At 41.4% G+C, this 14,375-nt stretch overlaps 1 protein-coding gene across 1 annotated transcript in view; it reads left to right on the top strand.

Moving 5' to 3' along the window:
- The first annotated feature begins 11,102 nt into the window (after positions 1–11,102).
- Adam28 (ADAM metallopeptidase domain 28) overlaps positions 11,103–14,375 on the top strand; it is a 61,037-nt gene continuing 57,764 nt past the window's right edge. Inside the window, exon 1 of the mRNA XM_076545267.1 lies at positions 11,103–11,258. Coding sequence (XP_076401382.1) covers positions 11,207–11,258 — 52 coding nt within the window. The 5' untranslated portion in view covers positions 11,103–11,206. The remainder of the gene's footprint in view (positions 11,259–14,375) is intronic.

Below are 14,375 nucleotides of genomic sequence, written 5' to 3'. Positions count from 1 at the left end.
GGAAAAGATCTTTGCCAACCCCACATCTGATAGAGGGCTGATCTCCAAAAATATATAAAGAACTCAAGAAACTAGACTGTGGTGATATTGTGTCCCCCAATATATTGTGCACCCTTATCTGGGGTCAGAGAACAGAACAGCCACTAGATAGACATAAAGGCCAGTAAGTGGTGGCACACACATGTTTAATCCTATCACTTGGGTGGCCGAGATCCATACAGATTTCTGTGAGTTCAAGGCCACATTGAAAATAGCCAAGCATGGTGACACACACCTTTAATCCCAGGAAGTGATGGCAGGTATATAAGGTGTGAGGACCAGGAACTAGAGGCTTTTAAGCTTTTAGGCTTTTAGCAGCAGTTCAGCTGAGATCCACTTGGGTGAGGACTCAGAAGCTTTCAGGCTGAGGATTTGTAGAAACAGAATTGGATGAGGAGTTGTCAAGGTGAGGTTGGCTGTAGCTTGTTTTGCTTCTCTGATCTTTCAGAATTTACCCCAATACCTGGCTCCTGAGTTTTTTTATTTAATGAGACCATTTAAAATTCATGTTACACTACACATCAATATACCTAACAATCCAATTTAAAAATGGGCTATAGAGCTAAACAGAATTCTCAACAGAAGAATCTCAAATGGTTGAAAGACAGTTAAGTAATTGCTCAACATCCTTAGTCATCAGGGGAATGCAAATCAAAATGATCCTGAGATATCATCTTACACCTGTCAGAATGGCTAAGATCAAAAACACTGAAGGCAGCTTATGTTGGAGAGGATGTGAGACAAGGGGAACACTCCTCCACTGTTGGTGGGAACGCAAACTTGCACAGCTACATTGGAAATCAGTATGGCGGTTTCTCAGAAAGTTGGGAATCAATCTTCCTCAAGACTCAGCTATACCTCTCTTGGGCATATACCCAAGGAATGATCAATCATACCACAAGGACACATGCTCAACTATGTTCATAGCAGCATTATTTGTAACAATGAGAATCTAGAAACATCCTAGATGCCCTTTAATCAAAGAATGGATAAAGAAAATGTGGTACATATACACAATGGAGTACTACTCAGCAGTAAAAAACAATGACATGATGAAATTTGCAAGCAAATGGGTGGAACTAGAAAATGTCATCCTGAGTGAGGTAACCCAGACTCAGAACGACAACAACCCACAGCTCCAGAGAAGCTAGCTAAAAAGGATCCTAAGAGGGATCCATAGATCACCCTGGGAAGGGGACATAGATGAAATCTCCATGAGTAAACTGGAGATGAGAGAGGGCAATGGAGGGTAAGGGATAGGGGATGAGAACATAAGGGAACAGGATGGTTGAGCTGGAGCAAGGACAGAGTGGGAGAGCAATGAAAGAGATACCATAATAGAAGGAGACATCATGGGGATAGAGAGAAACTAGGTGCTAGGGAAGTTCCCAGGAATCTACAAGGACGACCCCAGCTTAGACTACTAGCAATAGTGGAGAGGGTGCCTGAACTGGCTTACCTCAGTAATCAGATTGGTGAATACCCTAACTGTCATCATAGAGCCTTCATCCAGTAACCGATGGAAGCAGATGCATCTATCCACAGCCAAGTACCAAATCGAGCTCCAGAAGTCCAGTTAAAGAGAGAAGAGGGATTCTATGACAAGGGGCATCAATATCATGATGGGGAAACCTACAGAGACAACCAAACCAAAGTAGTGGGAACTTATGAACTTTAGACCAACAGCTCTGGAGCCTCCATGGGACTGAACTAGGCCCTCTGCGTAAGTAAGGCATTTGTATAGCTTGATTTGCTTAAGGGGCCCCCTGGTAGTAGAGTCAGGGTCCATCTCTGGTGCATGAGCTGGCTTTTTGGAGCCTATTACCTATGGTGAGACACTGTGCACAGCCTTTATGCAGGGGGAGGGGCTTGGACCTACCTTAACTGAGTGTGCCAGGCTCTGCTGATTCTTCATGGGAGGCCTTACCTTGTTGGAGGAGGGAATTGGGGGTGGGTTGAGGGTAGGGAGGCTGGAGGGGCAGGAAGAGGGATGAGAGGGGGATATGTAGCTGGTATATAAAATGAATAAAAAATTCCTTAATTAAAAAAAAAGAAAAAAATGTCATGTACTCTCATTACATTTTGCATTTTTGTTTATTGTTAATTGAAACTTTTTATGGTTGGAAATTATTTTAATAAGGTTTTAACTGAAACAGAATTGTATAACTTCCCCTTTTCCTTTCTTGCCTCTTGCCCATCCCAGCTACCCTCATTTGAACCTATCCCATGTCCCCCTTCAAGTTGATAGCCTCTTTTTCTTTGATTATTGTTACATACATATAGATGTATGTATGCATATGCCCAAATATATATAAATAAACAAAAATATATACAGAAGAATATTTGACCAAATATCTGAATATCAAGTTGATTATATGAGACAAAACACCACAGTTTCATGAGTTAAATTCTAAACTTTATTTTTTCAAACTCTTCTCTCAATTCTTAATATTTGGTTGCATTTATTTTCTCTGTTATTGAACCACTTTCAGAAATGGCTTTATTGTTGCTCAATTCAAAATGAATAGAATTTATGAATATGTCAATATCTGTCATCCATACAAGATGCTTGCATAAATATCACATATTGACTGGAGAGCATGTGGACAACTTTGGAGAAAACGAGACACAGATCAGAAGGGATGATCCACTCTTCTATTTGAATTCTCTCTACAACTTACTGCCAGCCCCATTCCTACCTAGACACACATGACACACAAACAGGTAAGAAGAGAATGCATTTATGCAATACTTGTGGAACATTTACATGCTGGGTTTATGATTAAAAGAAGGATAATTTGAAAAAATTAGAACCAAAAGACCCCAAGTCAAGAGCTGTTGATTCTCAGAAGAAATGCAGGGAAGGGACTGTGAGACTTTCACTAGCAAAAGCAATTTAGAGCCTTACCGTTTCTTGTTCAAATATAGGTTCCACCTGTGGGAAGCTGAAACTATTTGATTTTCAGCTTAGTAAATACATTTTTACAAAAGAAAGCCATGAGACTTTGTTATCGGCTTTCAGGTACCTGTATTTGCACAAGCTGATACTTTCTTGCTTAGGCTCTAATTTTATGATTGGCCAACAAGCCCTCAAGCCCTGGATTACAAAGCTAAGTATTTAGCCATGCCACGTTCCATTGGGTCCCCTGGAGGAAGACAGGACTTCTCTGATTGTACTATGTTGGTTAAATCTTGGTAGCTGGTAGCTGATCAGCAGAGATGCTCTGTATGTGATCAAGCTGACACATCACTTACATCTTGGCAGAACACTGCTATCTAGAGTGAGGGTGGATGTTGTCCATCCACAGAGTTGTGATACATTTGTGCTCTCTTCCTTCATTCTCAGGTGGTAGAAAGGCACAATTAGGCCCAATATTATGAGCATGTTGGTGCTTTTGAATCCGGAAGGGAGCAAGATGGCCTAACCACAAGTTGTACTCCATCCCCACTCTGTTCCCCAGAGATGTGGCTCTCTGGTCAAAGAACTCCCCTTCTCAGTTCCTGCTCATTCATGAATGCTGGGATTCAGTTCCATGCCAGCTACAGAACTACTCAGGTAAGTCAGTCACAGGAACTAGGCTTCACCTCCCTTTCTGATGCTAAAAGTCTTCTTCCCACAGCTCTGATTGATCAGCATTTCCAAGTAGGCTGGGTGGCCCTGCATGGGATATGGTGTCCTACTCCCTAGAAGGTGAGACTATGGGACATGGACTGTGTGGATCTCACCTGCCAGTCCCTAGAATGTCCTGTGTTCAGCTGTCTCCTTTATCTTGTCCTCACCAACAGGACACACCAAACACATGAGGTGTTATCCTGTACTGTGCAATCACCTGTCGTCTGCCTCAGGGAAAAAATGGGGGTCAGCTCTTCTGGTTCAGGACATGAAGCAGTTGGTCAGAGGTCAAGATCTTTCATTCATCTAAGCCAGTGGTTCTCAACCTCCCTAATGCTGAGACCCTTTAATACAGTTCCTCATGTTATGGGGACCCCCCAACCATGACATTCTTTTTGTTGCCACTTCACAACTGTAATTTTACTACTGTTATGAATTGTGAAGTTAACATGCAATATACAGGATATCTGATATGCAACCCCTGTGAAAGGGTCCTTTGACCCCAAAGAGGTTGCAACCCACAGGTTGAGAACCACTGATCTAAGCACTTAAATAGTTGACTTTGATAAGTACTTTAAGCTCTTAAAAGTAAACACACAGAGAACACAGCACAGCAATATGCTTGTTGACCCAGAGCTAATCTGTAAGTCTTGAGAAGTCAACCCAAACTGGGCCAGTTTTTCCTTCGCCGTTATCTTCCCACTTCCAGGTTCGGGGAATCGTCACAAATACAGTGCATTTAATTTTGGTTTGGTTTGGCAGGGAAGTGCCCTCTACGGGCTCATGTGTGTGATTGCAAGGTCATCAGCTTGTGCCTTTGCTTTGGAAATTTTGGGGGAACTTTAGGACATAGGGCCCCAAAGTGGATATTAGAGGGGTCTAGCCTAGTCCCAAGGCCAGCCTGAGTTCCCCTTACTACGTGAGCCAATGAGATGCGAACAAAGCACACCACCGTTTCTCCCTGCTGTGGCTACTCCAGTCACGATGCCTTTCCCACTAGGATTGAACCGGACGCTCTAAACTATGAGCCACAACAAATGTCCCTCCCTTTGGTTGTTTCTGTCAGGGATTTTGACACCACAACAGTAACAGTAAACAATGCAGACCTTGAATACCCTTTCTCCACTTCTCTGGGTCTTTCTCCAGCAATTTGTTTCTTGAGATGGGCACCAGAAAGGGGGAAGGGGGGGCGAAAGGGGCCTTGCATCCTACGGCAGATATTGTGTTTCAAGCCTGCTTTTCAAAACACAACAAAATGCAGGTTCTTAGGTCAGGTATGCACAGAATGACTCCACAGCCTCAATTTCTCTCTCCCTTGTGATGTTCGCAGGGTGATTTCTCTAGCATGAACATCCCAGCCAGCATCCCCGAAGGACTGTCTCACAATGACCTCCCAGGGGACTGTACCTCTTCAATGAGGGGAACACGAGCTGGATAGACCCTCTGATAAGTACCTCAAACTCCTACAGTGCCACTGGGACTCATTTCTCCATATGTCACCAAGGTTTCCAGTATCTGAAAGCTTTCATAAGCATGTGGTGTGGGACTGGAGAGAGAGCCCCACAGTTAAGAGTGTTTATTCTTCTTTCAAGAGGACCTGAGTTTAGTTCAGAACACCTAACCCTGGACACACACAACCTCCTTTAACTCTACCCCCAGGACATCTAATGCCCCCTTCTGGCCTCAGTAGTCACTGCACACACCTGGGATACATACATACATATAAATAAAAAACAATATAAAAGAGTTAGTGAAATTACAAAAATGTACTCCAAATGGCACTAGGCACGTATTGAAGGAGGTGGCTTTCCCAGCATTACCTACACAAATTACAGCAGACAAGAAGCTGTACTATTGCATCAGCGTTTTGAAGCCCTGATGACCTTTACATCCAGGTCTGGTTTCATTCCACTGTTTTTAAAGTGATTCATGAAAATGGGTCATCTTGCAGAAATCTTTGTTCAGATGACCTTTAGCTCAGAGAAGCTGGTGTTTACAGGGACTTACAGGGAGTCATTTTATAAATACTTGTCCAATGTACACTGCCATTGTTCCCCCATTAAGTCTTTTGAATCAACTTTTCATTGAACGTATTGTGCAAGATTGGAACTCACTATTACCTATTGAGATTGAAGACAAAGTAATTCAGGGAAACATGGAAAATGATACAGTGAAGAACTGAACCCCGTATTCATTTTCGGAGAGCATGTGCTCCTTCTCCTCCTGCTGTTGAATCAGCTTCTGCACCCCTCTGGCTTCTGGGGAGGTGTGAAGAATGTGCATTTGCAGCACCATGCAGGGCTCTGGCACTTCTTAACTCTCCCAAAGGTGCACTTTGACAATTTCTGTCCTTATTCTTCCCCCTCACTTTTATCCATCACTATATTTTTATAAAATGGTAAGTTTAGCTCAGTCTGGAACTCTGCTCTGACAACATCTTACACTGTAACTGTGGAACACTTCATCATGGTTCTAAGTAAAACTAGTTTGTCCTATGTCAGAAAAATGCTGGGCAATGTTACTTCTGTGTATGGCTTGACTCCTTTAAGACAATCAAACCAAACTTGTGGGAACTCATGAACTTTGGACCGGCAGCTGTGGAGCCTCCATGGGACTCGACTGGGCTCTCTGCATAAGCAAGACATTTGTGTAGTTTGAACTGCTTGAGGGATGCCCTGGCAGTGAGATTGGGATCCATCCCTGGTGTATGAGCTGGCTGTTTGGAGCCCACTACCGATGGTGGGACACCTCAAACAGTTTTGATGCAGAGGGAGGGGGTTGGCCTGCCTCTATTGAGTAGACCAGGCTCTGCTGAGTCCCCATGGGAGGCCTTACCTTGTTGGAGGAGGGTATGGGGGGTGGGTTGGTGGGGAGAGGCTAGAGGAGAAGGAGGAGGAAAGAAAATGAGACTGTGGTTGGTATCTAAAATGATTAAAAAATTCCTTAATTAAAAAAAAAAGAACATGACTTTGATCTGGTATCAGAGGTCTGTGTACTGAGCCAAGAAAGCGATCGTTCCCAATCTCCCCTGCTTATGAATGACTCCATATTCTTGTTCCTGTAAGAGTTACAGTTACTGAAGTAGTTGTGTGGAAGAAAACTTCATAAAAATATATTTTTTTTTGTTTCTCTTCTTCCACCACCTCCTCTTTCTCCTTTTCCTCTTCCTTCTCCTTATTGTCATGATCATCATCATCATCATTATTCTTTAGCTCAGGATGGCCAAGAACTCACCATGGAACCCAATCTGGCTTCAAACTTGTTGCAATCTTTCTGCCTTAAGCTCCTTAGTGCTGGTGTTATAGGTAGATGGAATTTTTTTTAAAATGTTTAGTAAATAAAGCATTGCCCAGCTCACAAGAGATAATGGGTATTGATCCCAGTCAGGGATGTTGAATTCTAACTGAAGAAACACTTCTTTATGTATAAAATAACATCTCAAGAAAGCCCATTCAATGTAAGATGTGAAAGTAGAAGCGGCAGTGTCTACAAGAACAAAGATGACTAACAGTGGCTTGGAAAACCCTGGCCTCCATTTTCCCTGCTGCTACTGGAGGCAAAAAGAGCCCGGGAAGGTGTGTACTCAATATCCTCTCCTTGAAAGGAACATTCTGAGTGGTCCCTGAGTGCATCACCTTATCTTGTTTTGTTTTGTTTTTTTCGAAGGGATTATTTCTTTTGCCTGCTCTCTTGCTCCAACAAGATAGTAAGCTTTTGTGCTTTCAGAGGTTTTGCCTCTATGTTCAGAATGTTATAGCTAAGGCTAATTGCACCAGTTAGTTCACAGTAGACACTAAATAAGTATTTAGTGAGAAATCTATGTCTCTTTAATTTCTGCTCCACTACACCTAGCTGCTAACTCTACTACATTTGTTCTCTAAGTACTTTTCAAATTCCTCTGCTTCCTTCCATCTCTTTTGCCCATATTCATGCTTCTTTCATTTTGACTTGCAGCTAGTTCCCTCTTTTTTGCTGTAGTCTAGCGTCAGCCATTCTGTACTGATGCGAACTGATTGTTTTTATGTTCAAAACTTGGATGCTAACGTATGCTTTTCCTTACTCTACTGTAGTATTTTGTGTTTACCATGTGAATATTTCTCTGCTCTAAATGTCCTCTTCCTCTTACCATTTATTTTATATTCTCCCAGAATTTAACCAACAAAGATGATAAAATATATAAGTAATAACAACTATTTCCATTAGCAAAAAGAGAAAGGGAAAACTAAGCTGGCCATCAAAACTTATCCACTCATCATTCATTATGCTTACTTGGCACATCTTCTAGCAAGTAACGGCAAAGTGGAGAATAAAACTCATTTGGATGTTGGTGAAATTCTTTGCTATTGATGGGCTTTGTAAATATAGCTAGCTCTGAAGATTAATTCAAAACTGAAAATTATAGCTGGAAAGAAGTCTGATCAAAAGCATGTATGATCATAGGAAGTCTAAAGAGTACTGAAGAATAATTGACAGTTTAAATGGCTACGCATCACTGTGTTTCTCCAGGGTGTTCTTCCAACACAACCAAGCAGATGAACAAACTAATCCATCTGGTCTTTATTCTCTACAGGGCCAAAGTCCAATGTGAGCCATTTTATTCTTAGCAAGATCCCTGTTCCAGGTCCCCATTGCTCCAACTGCTAAAAAAAATGACCAATCCTAAAATAATACATTGTAATATGCACATTTCAGAGTTTCTTACAGTTAAGTCTTCACTGACCATATTGTTCTAGACCCCAGGAAGTTCCTCTTGCACAGCTGATGAAGACCTCTGACCTCTATCTATAGCTCTATCCTAGAACTAAACAAGAGACTTTATAATGATACAGGGTACATAATCACATTTACTTTCTGTAATTCCATGGAAGTGATCTTGTTTGTCTCTCTAACCAGACTGGAAGCATCTCAAAACAGGATTGGGTCTTTTAATTGTGTCCTCAGTGTGTGAAACATACTATATACTAATTAATGTGTAGTGAAATTAATGGAGAAAAATAATAAAATAAAATGAACATAGCATTAAACTAAATCCTAATGATTTATTATTATACCCATATATCAATGCATTTCTCAAGTCTCATTACATAAGTTTCAACTTGCTGTAGATTGTGATCAAGAGAGACCACAGCTGATCAATACAGAGAGGACAAGAGACTAAAGAATTCTCAGCTCAAAATGAGATGTCTATATCACATCCCCTACTTCCAGGCTCAGGGATCAATTTGGAAGAGGCAGAGGAACATACAAAAGCCAGAGGTAGTGGATGACTACAATGAAACCATGTCCTGCAGACGCAGCAAGGGTGCATGTGAACTCATAGCGACTGTGTCGGAAGGCACAAGACCTGTGCAAGCTCAAGCCAGGCCAAATCCCAGTATGGAGAATGGAGGTGGCCAGGAAGTCTCACCCCTAGCTGATGAGTCATTGGCAAGTGATAGCTGCTGGGAAAGGGAGCCAATTTTCTTTGAGAGTGTAGCTCATGGTAAGCCAACCACACTCTAGTGGAAGGCCACACACCCAAGATGATATGGTCACATACATACTGGACTTGATGAGTCAAAAAATAAATAAATAGCCGGGCAATGGTGGCGCACATCTTTAATCCCAGCACTTGGGAGGCAGAGGCAGGTGAGTCTCTGTGAGTTCGAGGCCAGCCTGGGCTACCAAGTGAGTTCCAGAAAAGGCGCAAAGCTACACAGAGAAACCCTGTCTCAAAAAACAAACAAACAAACAAAAAAATGATTAAATAAATAAATAAATAAATAAAAGAGGACACAAACGTTAGATGGACTGGGATGGAGTGGTCTGGAAGTAGTTGAGGGAGGGGTGAATATGGTCAAGACTCATTGTATGAAATTCTCAAAGAACTAATTTAAAAAGTAAATATAGCCTCCCTGTTGCCTGGAAAAGGGAAAGCTGTAGAGCGTGGGTTGAAGAGAACATCTCCCTACTAGTAGATGCTCAACCTCCATTTTGAAATGCTGTGCAAGCAGACCGCCCTCTTGTGGTCATGTGGTGCTTTTACAGCCCCCCAAAATAAGTCCTTTTTACTAACATCTCTCTAGCCCAAATTGTGTTCTATATTAAGATGATGCATAACTTATGTGTCCTAGCTACAGGATGTGTATTCACAACTTGTTCTCAGGGCTATTTCTATTCCATAGGGATCTTATCATTAGAAATAAGACTGTGTGTGTGAGTCAGATAACTAAGAAACATGAAGGTGTGTGGCCAAGAGACAGCATCGAGTTCAAATTCCACCCCTTCTATTCCTGCATGACTAATGTGAGCAAACAGCCTAATCCTCTTAACCTACACAAAGGAGACAAGGGAATTTTAATCTCGTGGACCCTTTTATGTTTTTAAACTCCATTTTTCACATATAAAATGGAGGTAAAATGGTACTTGAAAACAAACATGTCAGTAGGACTAACATAACGAGAATAATAGACTGCGAGGGCACCTAAAATTTAATAAGCAGCCAAATGCATGCATTTTTTAGTTTTAGTGTATGATTTCTGTATATATCCAATTTAGCCGCACAACAGAGGTGACAGGCCCTGCGACTGCTCCTCCTCCATCCTTAAGATGTCCCCCCCATCTCACCCAGGTCCTTAGGGTACAAACACCATGGTGATCTGGAGAGCCTTGTACTTGTGTTGTCAAAATTCTTATTTCAGGAGAAGGGGTGTTACTCAATTGGCAAAACACTTGCCAGGCACGCATGGAACCCTGTATTTGATCTGTAGCACTACATCAAAACTGAGTGTGGAGGTATGCCCTGCAATCCCAACACTCAGGGGTTAGAGGCAGGAGAGCAGAGAGTTCAAGCTCATCCTGTGCTGCACAGTAGGTTGGAGCCCAGCCTAGGATTTGTGAAATTCTGTCTTTAAAAACATCTTATTTCAAAATAGTCAAAGCTTCTTGTGAATATCATTGTGTGAGAATACAGTATAGAGTAATTGGAAATAAGAATTTCACACAGATATCAGAAGGAATTAGAAATTATGTATAAAACAAATATATATGGTAGAAGAATAATAGTCTCCATAATTTTTTATCGATTTAGCTGAAAATGATAAATCCATATATTTAAATATAATATATATAACACATGTATACATAATATGCATGTGTGTATGTATATGGCATGTGCATATTCCAAATATAATTATGTACATGATATACAACCTGATCCACATATCAAGATATGCCAAGGCATGCAGTTACCTTCTTGTGAACTACTGAGCTATAACAACACATTGGAAACTTGCTATTTTACTCTTGAATGGGGGACGTAGAGAATAAAGAGAGGGAGACAATAGCTGCTAATACAGGAAATTTTAGAGCCAGCCAAGAGGCGGTCAGGACTTCCGCCTGCCCTGCCATTGCGGCAGGACCACAGATCCCAAGTTGTGCAACACCTTCAGTAAACACTTGCTCAAGCGTACACAATGAAGCAGGGAGTTTCATTCTGTCTCCCTTAAGAGGCGGCTGGGCCAGAAGCAACCTTACAGGTGTGAGCGGAGGCAGGCACCGCTCTGGGACTGCAGCATGTTGCAATGGAGTCTTCTGGTAGTCTCTTTCCTACTTTCTCCAGTTCCAGGTAGGCGCTAATCCTTCTCTGGGTTCTATTCAGCACGTCACAGGACTGCATGCTACCCATCTGCTCCTGGTCTTATGGTATATAATACATTGGCTAGCTGTTTCTTCCCCTTTAACCAGTTTTACTAGGCATTTGGGCTGTAATTTTAATCTGTAGTTTGGGGGCTGTGATAGACATGAAGGAGAGCAATCAGAGGTTTGCTTGAAACATTTATATGCCAGCTCTGGTACCTTTAAAAGAGAAAAGGAAGCTCCCATGCATTTAAACCATGAATGTGATCCTTGAGTCAAAAAAACAAAATCTATCAAAACTAATTGTGTCAATTTTTAGTTCAATAAAACAGCAAATTTGACTGATTATGACCACCAAGGATTGGAGAAAGTATCTGCTCTTATACTTGGGGCCGGTTTAGCAACTTGTGTTACTTTGGATTGCACATTTTTATGCTTAGTGATAATAGATAGAGTTAATTGGCAAGATGCCATACTCATGTTCATAATTATAAAGCATTGCGACGTTATTGGTGAGGAGGAGTTTCAGTTCTGTGTATGTTGATGATACACTTCCCTTTTGCGGGTTATAGCAAACATCTAAGAATTTAGATGGAGTGAATACTACTTCCTAACATGTTAGAGCAAGTAGGTTGCTCCATTTTATAAATTCTCAGCTTAGTTTTGCACGACTGAGATCTGATGACACATTTCTCCAGTATGTCTATGTCTGTGTCTAGAGTCTGAATCCTCACCCTAGCTGGCAAATTTTCTTGGACCATAGAATGTTTGCTGGGACCCAGGAATGGATGAATTATGAACAAAAGTGAGAGCATTGAGCACAAAATGCCTCCCTAATCCTCTCTGCACCTTCCTACTAAAAAGGGCTTGTCCTTTGTTTTTCAGACTTGTAAAAATTACACTTAACACCCTTAAAATTTAGGATACTAATATATCCTTAAATACATGAGCTCTTGGCTTCAAATTCCTGGTTTTGATTTGCAGGTATTAAAAAGTTTGTAGGAATTCTTTCCTCACATTTCCTGAAAACACTGTCTTCAGTACTGTTGGGGACATCACTCTCAGGAGAAACAGAGGAAATGCTTGGGAACCAGCTCTGTTCAGGGGGAGAAAGATCACATAGATCCAGTGACAGAGTCTCATGGTTAATGGTGGGACATATGCATGCTACTGTCATTTCAGTGAATTCAGTTAGAAATCAGCAGAAACCAAACTGTTTCTGCTCCCCCAACTCTACACCAGGATGTGGAAGCCGGAGATCTAAAGCCTGGAAGTGTGACATCATCTCAAGGATGTGCTAACAGAGGTTCTGACTGCTCTCCAGTGAGGGGGCATTCATCTCGAATAGGATGCCACACCCTGCCTTTCTTTACCATTCGTGTTGCCCTTTCAAAGGCATCCCCCCCCCCACTGTACCCTTGGTAGACTCCCCATAAGGATTGGTTTTCCAGCCAGAATGCATGGAACAAAAGATTTGTTTTCTTAACTCTTCATTTCTCCCTCTGCATCATTGGTACCCTAGGCATGTGCCCTCTGGCCATAACCTTTGCCTGGTTCCACTAGAAATAAAAGAAGAATATATAAAATAGGGCACGATGCTCGTAATGAGCTTCACCATCCCCTGAGAAAAGTGACATGGGATTTCATCATAGGAAAAGTGAAAACAAATATTTAAAAGGACACAGAAGGTGTTTGGGGAGAAGAGGAAATAAATCAGTGCATTGACAAAAGACAAGTCTCCACTCTGTTTCAGGAGTATGCCTAGGGATGCAGTGGCTTTAAAAATATGTTCATTTCAACTAGAAGTTATTTTTACCCTTTATAAAATGACTGGGAAAAGTAAGCCATTATACACAACTGAACCTATAAAGCCAAATAATAGACTTCATTAGAATATGGGTTCCAGTTTCCCTCAATACTTATTTTTACTGAATAATGTTTAAAAGTAGAAGAGTCTGAGGGACAGAGAGTCAATGTCATTGTATAAACTTGCACTAAAGATTTGATGCCTCCTTTGGAAAGACAACCCTGAAACAATTTCTAACAGATTTGGAGCAAAATGCAGATGCCAGTATTATGCATAAATGTCCCAAAATGGATCCAGATAGAACAGTATTCTAGACTGAGGTCAGCTACACCAGTCTCATTAATGAGCTTTGTTTTATTTTTTAAACTAATGAACAGTTAAAGAAAAATCTGAACCACAAACCACACACTCCCATACCTCTCTAACTCAAACCAAAATAACTGTCTTCTCTCTAGATCTCTAGATCCAGTTTTGCTAGTCAAAACTAATCCAACACATGAGTTCTGTGGGAGAGAGAAAGCAAGCAAGCATTAAAACAAATTAATAGAAACATATTGTGTTACGCCTTGGATTTGTGTAATCCCTGGATGGCAGTTAACGCTGTTTGTGTCACTGGCTTCTAAATAATTAACTCGATTTTATTCACCTGGGAGGAGGTTGCCCCGTCTCCATCAAACGAAAGGATGCATGAGACAAACAGTACCATGTCTACTCCGTCCCTTGTTATGCCGTGGAAATCCATACACCTCACATATCCTATTTCTAGGGCCTTCTAACTTTCAGGAGAATCGGAGCCTTTTAAGAGAAATCCTATCTGTTTTCTTCAGAGAACTGACTGTTGTGAGAGTTTGGAATGAACTGGAAACTTACTGATTTCATATAGCTAAGAGAAGTTGCTAAAGACCTTAAAAAGGAGGATTTGTGTTTGCTTTGGTTTCTATTTGGAAGTGCTCCCCCACCAAAGAGTGAGTTGGAAATAAATTTTGTAAGTAGTGTTTGTATGTTTTGACTCCATAGTTAAGAACTATTTGGTGACTTTTGGTTTCATGAAATATTAGGCGTCAGACTAACCGGAAGTGCGGATTCAGCACGTACAGCACAGGAAACTGCTTGCTGTTGGATGGGGTGACCTAGTTTGCTGTTCACGTTCTCCTTAAAGAGAAGTGGGGCTGTCATTATGTTCGTTCTTTATAGGAAGGATCAGGTGGGTGCTGTCATCACTTTATGACTCAAAGGAAACTTCACCTCATTTCCTGTTAAAATCACACACATTGTGGTTGAACCCCACTGATATGGCTT

Source organism: Peromyscus maniculatus, chromosome 9 (assembly GCF_049852395.1).
Source record: "Peromyscus maniculatus bairdii isolate BWxNUB_F1_BW_parent chromosome 9, HU_Pman_BW_mat_3.1, whole genome shotgun sequence".
NCBI classification, from domain to species: domain Eukaryota; kingdom Metazoa; phylum Chordata; class Mammalia; order Rodentia; family Cricetidae; genus Peromyscus; species Peromyscus maniculatus.
Note: the sequence above shows the minus strand (reverse complement) of the source record. Positions and strands in the feature narration are given on the sequence as shown.